The sequence below is a fragment of the Neltuma alba genome, unplaced genomic scaffold (genome assembly GCF_004799145.2).
Source record: "Neltuma alba isolate B1F8T4 unplaced genomic scaffold, ASM479914v2 tig00010378_pilon, whole genome shotgun sequence".
Taxonomy (NCBI): Eukaryota; Viridiplantae; Streptophyta; class Magnoliopsida; order Fabales; family Fabaceae; genus Neltuma; species Neltuma alba.
Window position 1 is genome coordinate 171886 of NW_021635282.1, and position 9385 is coordinate 181270.

The 9385-nt window shown below is 31.9% G+C and overlaps 1 protein-coding gene across 1 annotated transcript; it reads right to left on the reverse strand.

Moving 5' to 3' along the window:
* Positions 1-1506: 1506 nt before the first annotated feature.
* LOC114756248 (G-type lectin S-receptor-like serine/threonine-protein kinase RKS1) lies at positions 1507-6010 on the reverse strand. The gene is made up of 7 exons (XM_028945180.1): positions 4691-6010; positions 3600-3734; positions 3281-3426; positions 2920-3130; positions 2557-2626; positions 2028-2175; positions 1507-1946 (listed from the first exon to the last, which is right to left on the reverse strand). The coding sequence occupies exons 1-7, from the start codon at positions 5997-5999 to the stop codon at positions 1638-1640; spliced, it is 2328 nt and encodes a 775-aa protein (XP_028801013.1). The 5' UTR covers positions 6000-6010; the 3' UTR covers positions 1507-1637.
* Positions 6011-9385: the final 3375 nt, after the last annotated feature.

The following is a 9385-nucleotide window of genomic DNA, read 5'->3' on the forward strand; positions in this document are numbered from 1 at the left end:
AGATAATTTTTAAATTCATAATAATATTCTAAATAATTTTTTCATATTTTTTCAAATTTATTGAGGCCTTGGGGTAACTCAAGTAATTAATTATGACAAAAAAACCTTATTAGGTCATAAAATACTGATAAATCTTGAAAATTCTGTAATAAATTATTTTTACCCCTTTTTCACCTCTGTGGCCTCATATACTATTCTAAATCCTCAAATCTCCAATTTTTTTCTATTTTTGTGGAATTTTTTAATTTTTCTAATACCCCCTTTGCAGTTTGTCCAACCTATACCGGATGTTATGAAAATACTAGTCCTGATCCTATTTGGATTTTATGTCATGCATGGCTACGTTAGCTAATCTACTTTTCCTATTGGCCTTTGACTAAATTTTTCATTACCATTATTAAGGTTAAATTTTGTAAGATGTGACAGGCTGACAGCAATAGTACAAGGAGTTTTGTTTAGCAAGTTATTTGCTAAAAAAATTAAGAATATGAGATTAAAAAAATAATTATTGAAAATCTTGGACCATTAATTCTTTTTATCAGGTTCTTATACTTCAATTTTTTTAATTAGATCTTGCATTTATTTTCCTTTTTATTTGATTTTTATAGTTTAACCTGATTTTTATTAAAGTCCCTATATATTTTAAATTTTATTTTATAATTTAATTTAAAATAATTATATAAATAATATTCAAATATAAATTATTAATAATACATTTAAAATTAATGATAATAAAAAATAACTAATATAATTAACTATATAAGTTTAATTCAAAATTCTAAATAAATATTAAAATAAAATTACTCTTGTAATATCTTATTATAGAATATTATTGTTTATCGGATAATATTAGATAATATTATATTTTATATTTATCAAAGAATATTATTATAATTTATAGAATGAATAAAGAAATTTAGAGACATGATTAAAGATCAGGTGAAACTATAAGGACTTGCTAACTCAGTGTATCTAGCCAACCAATAGTCAAATTTAATCTGGATAATGGCTGGGATGAAATTGCTACGATTTGAAAACTTCTAAGGTGAAATTGAATCCAAAAGAACTTTCTGATATCCAGCGCTTTTTAGTAAAAATTTTTTAGGATAAATTTACACCTTAACTCTTTTTATTATTATTTTTATATTGAGAATGTGTCTTTTTTATAGATATTAAAAATGTATTAAATATTTGAAATTTTACCGTTATTAATTACCTCTCGCACATAGAATTTTCGAAGCAAATTGTGTAATTAACACGAAAAATTTTGTTCAATTAATTTTGAGGTTATGTCTGGCTTTATAACCCTAAATTTCAAGGACAATTAATTTGGGGCTATGCCGTATATGTATGGCAACAAAATGGTACACGGAAGAAGATGTCCAATACTGCTGGTACTTAACAACTAAAACCAGGCTTGATAACTAAGCAAGTTTTAAACATCATTTATTTTGTAACCGCAATAGGAAAAAAAAAATCTATGCATCATTGCGATTCACACTTGACTTCAATGCAAAAACATATATGCATTATTATCATTCACAATGTTTTAAAAATCGTAAAATATATCCATCACTTCATCACAAGTATATCATAGCATTGGAAGAGCATTACCAATTATAAGAGAGTGATGATTTTCAGCGAGCTTCAATCACAGTAGTACTCATCTCATTAACTGAATTAACTCCTTCACTGATTGACGGATTTGAATCATCACAATTAGTTTTCTTGAAAAGAAATGCTGGTTGCTTTGGATGAGGAAGAGTTGAGTCATTATCCAACATGAAAACAACTTCTGACATGGTAGGCCTATCTGTTGGATATTCTTGCACACATAAAAGTCCAACATGAATGCATTTGAGAACTTCATGTTCAAGGCATGGATCACCTACTAACGATGGATCAATAATCTCCATAGCTCTGCTTTCTCTCCAAAGATTCCAAATCTGAAATGATTGAATTCATTAAGCAAGCGGACTATTAGAAAAGAGCAAACTTAACTCAAGTTGTTCATTATCTGTATTTACATGTCCAACCAAAGTAGAAGTAATGTCATCATAATGACCACTATTCTTTCTACTAGTAACAATCTCCAAAAGTAAAACTCCAAAACTGTACGCATCTGATTTTATTGAAAAAATTCCTTCCATTGCATATTCTGGCGACATATAACCACTGCAAAATATTAATGAAATTTGTCAATAATCATTCTGACTAGAGATACTTGGTTTTATAGCACTGAATTGTTTTTTTTATTATTTCTAGCATATTTTGTCATATGAATATATTGACTTTGAATTTGAATGGGCTGGAATAAATCACAAACCTATCTAGCTCGTGTTTGAAATGATATTTGACTAAGAAAAATGGATTTTCTAGCATTGAAATTTACATTATTTATATACAGATATTGAATTGTAGAAAATCATTCCCAACGAAGTACTCAAAGTGTAGCTTTCAGTGTTACTAGTATTTTTCGAACTTGTGGAAACTAGGCATATGTACGTGTAATGCAATGCTAGGGAACTGAAGTAATATGAGCTATAGAGTACTTACTAAGTTCCAACAACACGGTTTGTGTTTGCTTCAGTTTGGTCACCACCAAATATTCTTGCCATACCGAAATCTGCAATTTTAGGATTCATTGCAAGATCTAACAAGACATTGCTAGCTTTTAGGTCTCTGTGAATTATTCTTAATCTTGAGTCTTGATGAAGGTATAAAATTCCTCTTGCAACTCCACAAATGATGTAAAATCTTTTCCTCCAATCTAATTGTAATTTTTTTGCTTGATCTAGATAAAAGAGATAAACTATTAGAAGTAAAGAATATCGCTTGATCAATTCTCTCATTTTCAACAACTGTAAATTTTGACAAAATCTTATATATGTAGACAAATTAAATGAGAAGAAGACACACCAAATATGAAGGAGTCCAAGCTTTTGTTTGGCAAATATTCATATATCAACATCTTCTGTTCTCCATCTATGCAACAACCTAAGATCCTTACAAGATTTCTATGTTGGAGCTTTGCAATTAAAGTAACCTCATTCCTGAATTCTTCGATGCCTTGTCCAGAATACTTTGATAGCCTCTTAACTGCTATTTCCATTCCATCTTTAAGTAGACCCTGATGTCAAAATCCATAATTTAATTCATGAATGTATGCATTTTATCTTTGTTGTATGAAACCACTACTATAAATAATAAGCTAATGGCATTGAAAACAATGTTAATCCAATTTATGAAATTTCAGACTATTTATACATAGAACATCTACCTTATATACTGAACCAAAGCCACCTTTTCCAAGCATATTAGCGTCTGCGAAATTGTTTGTTGCCTCAATTATGTCCTTTAGGTCAAATAGAGTTAAATTGGAATTGTCTTCTCCGTCAAATAAATATTCTCCGTGCATTCCTTTTGCTGTGTGAAATAAAAAGTGAAAAAATAGATGTAAGAGATGAGTTGTAATACAGCCAATTAATCACCACTGTAGATTAAAAAGACAAATCTTCAAGTAAGTTTAGTGCAGTGTATAGATTTTATCAACTCAACAAACTTCATTTTGTGGGCGAAATGATGGAAATAAAGCTCACCTTGATTCCTGTTCTTTATTACAAACCAACATAAGAAAGAGATGACCAAGAATGTTATCAAGCAAATAGAAATAACTATGAGGGTCATCATCCCCTTCTTGCCAAGAGAACCATAATGCTTCCTTTCATATCTAGCTGCAAACAATAATACACCAAAGAGGAATTTAAGTTCAAACAACTAATATAAGCTTAAAAATGCCCCCCCAATGAATTATCATGATACTTTTGAGAGAGGTTCAATGAATATACTTTTACTAGTGTGGGAAAATGATACTTCTTACCATAGATCATCTCAGTATGTAGATTTAAAGATCCATCTATACATAGTTTGGATAAAGACGCGTCTTTATTTTGAATTTGTGCCTAAAACATTCAGCTTCGGGCTTGAGGCCTCAAATGTGCATTCCTCTGATACTCTTTATTGTCCATTATGATGCTAATTTTGCAAATATTTTCTTTTAATTTTTCTTTTGATCATTGAATTTTACATAAAATTAGTGCATACTGATATCTTGAGTAAAAAAATAGTGCAATTTTAAAATTTTTCAAAGAAAAAATACCCTAAAATTTTGAGGCACATTAAAGGTCGGGAGGCTAGGACACCACAACAGATATTAGAGGGGGACACATTAAAGGCCCCAGATCTTCTACTTCCGACTATTTATCTTCCCAATTTGTCCCTCACATATAATTTTCTCTCAATTGATCACTTGCAAATATAATCATTATCAATGATGATTTTTGGCTAATATATCATCAATATAAATAATAATCAGCCTGCATGTTATAAAATGGTATACAATGACCAAAATAAATTTTATAATTAAAATAAATAAAATACTATTCTCATTAAACAATCTCTTAAAATTAAAAAAATTAGTTAATATTAATTGAATGAAGAAAAATTTTAGAGAACAGGGCATATTTCAAAAAGAAATAAATTATTTTATGAATTTTGTGGTTTTATCAGAATTTAATAATATGATCACAAATACACAAATTACATCTATATTACTTAAAAGTTCTTTTTGGCTTTAAATTTTGTACTGTTAATAAGAAAAACATAAAAGAAGTGAAAGTGAAGAATTTACCCAATTCATTTGCATCCACACGCACATACAAATCTTGGCCCACATTTTCGAATGTTCTGATGTCTTCCATATCATCATGCCATGTCAAACACCCACTTTCTTTGACCTCATCCGCATTCGTATACGCTACACACGAACAATCCCTCAGGCACTTTTCCTCACAACTTTTCAAGTTCATACTCTCGCTCTTATCCACACGTGCCTTTGATGTATCTGGCACCTTCACATGTGCCACTTTCACAAACCCCTCCCCGCTACGACACGTGGACACATTCTTCTTCCTCACACACCCACTTGACCCATTTTTCATATTCCACTCATATGGGTTCATGGGTTCGAATCCGGGCAAGCACACACACTCAAACTTGTTCATATTATATGGGTCACACTTACTATTCGACCCACACCAACAATAGTGGTCACAGTCCTCCGTCGGACCATACCAAACTTGGAGCCAATTATTCTCCTTAGCTCGCCAAATAGTTCGTGTCACATGGCCAGTGTTGTCTAGCAACGTTATTAAGAATATTGAAGGGTCCATGACTCGGGTCTCAGTGCTAACTTCAGTGGCATTGTCAATATAAGTGACGTTGAAGATGAAGTTGGGCGTCATTTGTGGTATTCCACTAAATCTCTGACCCGTCCAAGACCCACCTCGCCAAAATGGAGCTCCATTTTTAAGCGAGAACAGTTGAGGATAACCTATTGGGTCAATTATGTGAGTCACGTCCCCCATTGCTGGGTCGTCTGGGGATTTCCATGATGTCATGGACCAATTAAAACCAGTTCTCAGGTCCACCCCAATTTTCATGAACGGAAGCATCGTGTCACCAGGGTAGTCAAAGCTCTGCCATATTGGCCTCCCTTTATTCCTGATTAAAACCAAGTTTCCAGTGTCCTGAAGCTCGGCAAAGGTGTGACTAAAAGATGAGAAAGAAACACTGGAAGACCAAATGGGGGCATTTCTATTTAGATTAGTATCATTGTAAACGAGAACGATGTTCCCATGGACATCAATGGACAAAACTCCAAAAGTATTATTGAGAGGAGTCTGTCTATTAGCAACCCACACAACAACTGGTTTAGAGGATCTTGCAAACCATATTCCAACATAGCGCTTTCTTGAATTGTTGCTAGGAGTGAAAAAACCGAGGGCAAAGGCTCCTCCATTTGAGAGCAAAACATCGCCGTCTTTGAGGGGCTGGCTTGGGGTTATTCTATGAAGAGAATGGCAAGAAGAATGAAGCACCAATAGAAGAAACAATGGAACATTTATCAGAATTAGGGCTTTCGCAGAATAAGGCTTCATGGTGGTAACGGGGCAAGGGATAAAGCTGGGGCCAAATTTCTCAAGTCGGTTATACTGTAGCTGAGCTAAAAGGGCACAGATATTTATAGTACCTCTTAACATGTCAGATATACTGGTTAGGTGAGTCGTCCAAAAGGTATAGGACTCGCTTACAATAAAGTCTTGCTTTTCTGCAGCGTTTCTCTGTCAAAGAAGTAATTAAGACATCCTAGATTGAAAATTATATGATATTTCTGTTCAAAAAATTATAATTTACTTTGTGTGTACGCGTGTGTGTACTAGGGCTTTGGGTTTTCTCTTTTCTGAGTAAATTAAAATGATACGACTTAAGGTGATGGCTGTCATATGGGTCCCTAGGGCAACAATATCAATGGTGATTGTGAGGCGTGATGGGGACACACAACGAGAAACTAAATGGTGATTGTGAAGTGCGATAGGGACACACAACGAGAAACTAAGCTATGGGACCTGTTCAAGGTCTTTGGTCTTGATCTTGCCAAAAGGAAAAGTCATTGGCCTTTCTTCCTCTCACGAGACTATGTTTAAGGTTCCCATGAAATTTCAGAAAAGATCTTTGCACTGTTTGAGAAAAATATCCTTCCAGACCAGCAAATACTGCTTTAGACGGGGTCATGTCTTTCTTTTCTTTTTCCATCCAGACCAGTAAATTTCTTAAGTCAGTTATAAATAGCTCAAAAAAGGGACAGATATATTTGTAATAATACTCTTTAACTGACTTACTTTAAGTCTTTCTTCAGTGTGTGCAATGTTGTTCTGTTGAAGACCATGCATTTGCGAGTCCAGATTACTAATCTGTCTTTGGGAGGGCATGCTAAGACAGTCCAGATTGAAAATTATATAATATTTCTATTTCCTGTAAAGTCTTTGGGTTGTTTTTGTCTTTTTTTTCTCCCCAGTAAACTGATCTTTTTAGGCTTTCACGAGCTAGACCTATTTTACGTGTATTTAGACCGATGCACATGTAGCGAGACTGTATAATTAAAGATGATGGTGGTCATGGCTCCCTCCAACGCTCAACAATAATATTAATGGAGAAAATAATGGATGTGGTTGTGTGAAGTGAACGTGGAACTGTTTAAGAAAACACTTTTGGGCTTTGATAATTTCTTCCTCACAAGACTAGGTAGTTAAGGCAGGTCTGAATAAAATTTCAGAAAAGATATCTTTGCACAGCTTGAGAAAAATATCTTTCTAGGGAGGTGAACATCCATAGTTCCATGTTGTCACAAGTCTTGGATGAGTTTTCTTGAAAAAGTGAAGAGCCTCACGAGTGTAGTATGGTGTATAAATTTAAGGAGTTCTCTTCTAATAAGCTTCTTTTTTTTTTGGGGGGGGGGGGGGATTAAACTCTCTTTGAACTTGTGTTCATAATATTAATGAACGAGTTTTTTGGGGGGAAAAATTTCTGGGGCCGCCAACACATAATATTTTCATTCAATATAATAGAATCATATCATGACCACAAATAGACATGTAACGTTAAAAAAAAAAACTAAGCTAACAACTTATAAAGCTTAGGTGGAATTTTATCAAGAAAGGTTGTTTAAGGTAAGTGATTGGGGTTATGAAGGGAAGGAACATTTCTAAAGGCATATTATAAATATGAAAAGTTGTTCAAGATGACCAATACAATATCTCAAAAATGCTCTCAAAAATAGGCTATTAAGTATCTATGAGACTCAATGAATTATTTTAAGGACTATAGCCTCAAGATTATACTACTGGCCAAAAATCCTATTTTTGGGTGAAAATTTTAAAGAAATAAAGCAGAAAAATAATTATTAAAATTATTTAGTGCCTATAAAAATTGGAAAAATATTATAAAATATTAATTTTGAGTATTTAAAAAGCTTATGGAAAAGTTTATTTCCCTTAATTAATTTTAAAGCTAATTTCTAGGGTGAAAGTGACTATTTTCCCATAAATTCACTACTACAAAAAACACATATAACGACGCAATTTAACGGTGCTTATAAAGAAAAACGTTGTGGAAAAAAAGGTGGTAACATTTTGGAAAATAAAATGCATGATGTTTCACTTTCCATGGCAGTTATTTAGATAATCACTGTGGAAAGTTCTTTTAACGACGGTTATAAAGTATAACCGCCATTTATAACCACCATTAAAAGAACTTTCCACGACGGTTATTAATCTTAATAATCACTGTGAAAAGTTTAAAACTTAACCTTATTGTGCGTTTTCGTTTTCACAGCTACAGAGCACTGTGGTCCCCCTCTATCCCACTACCCAAACTACATTTTTGGTAAATCCTCATCATTTTCTGCTATGTTTAGACCTCCATTTGCCTTGTTGTTGCTTTTTGCCATCTTTCGCCGTTTATACTCGCCTTTTCTCGTGTTTTACTCATCTTCCACTGAGTGAGTTTCCTCGTCATTCATTCTTTTCTTTTCTTTTCTTTGTTCTTGGTGTCTTAGATGTTTTGATAATAGAAATATGTTATACAGTAAATGGGTTGATTGGTTTTACATTTTGGATATTTTGCATTGTTTATTTTGCATTTCTTATGTGCTTGAGGGGTTGGTTGGTAACATTTAGAGTTAGAAAACTGCAATTACTTCCTATACACAGTATTAGAAACATGTTTAAATGTTCAAAGTTGATTAGTTCTTAAGTTTGTAATTTTTTAAATAATTTTTTGATATTTTATTTTGAATGTCGTCAAATTTTTATTAGAAAAAAACTGAGAATTTACCAATAAATAATCTATTAAGTGTTTTGGCCAATTTTTTTCTATTATGAACTTTGATTGATGATAAAGTCTTGTTTAAAATTTCATTGTAAATGGATATCATTTGTGTTACCGTTTTAGATTCAGGAGTTTTAGCTTTAAGAAAGTATCTTTTATGTTTGGAGAGTTCGTTGGTGATATTTGGAATTAGAAAACTGTAATTACTTACTATATACAACATTAGAAACATGTTTAAATCTTTAAAGTTGATTAGTTCTTAAGTTTATAATTTTTTTAAATAATTTGTTGATATTTTATTTCAAATTTTTGTGATAAACTTTGAGAATTTACCAATAAATAATCTGTTAAGTGTTTTGGCCAATTTTTTTTTCTATTATGAACTTTCATTGATGATAAAGTGTTGTTTAAAATTTTATGGCAAATGGATATCATATGTATTTCCGTTTTAGATTAAAAAAATTTAGCTTTAAGAATCTTTATTTGTTGAATTGGTTTGAGATTATTACTTTTGTTTTATTAGTTAAAATTGTACAAATTTACTTTGTATTTATTTCTTATATTGTTGGTTAGTTGATTGATTGATTTGTCCATTGTTTAAATAATTTGGTATTCATTATATTTAAGGAGAAATTCTGTTGAAATTTTTATAAAATAA

Bases quoted from the DNA above. Each gene is read 5' to 3' on its own strand.
- LOC114756248 (XM_028945180.1), bottom strand. From the start codon at position 5,999: ATGAAGCCTTATTCTGCGAAAGCCCTAATTCTGATAAATGTTCCATTG. The intron at 3,131-3,280 runs GTAGATGTTCTA...TTTTGACATCAG, and splicing joins GCTTTGGTTCAGTATATAAG to GGTCTACTTAAAGATGGAAT. The intron at 2,627-2,919 runs GTGTGTCTTCTT...CTAAAATTGCAG, and splicing joins CTTGGACTCCTTCATATTTG to ATTTCGGTATGGCAAGAATA.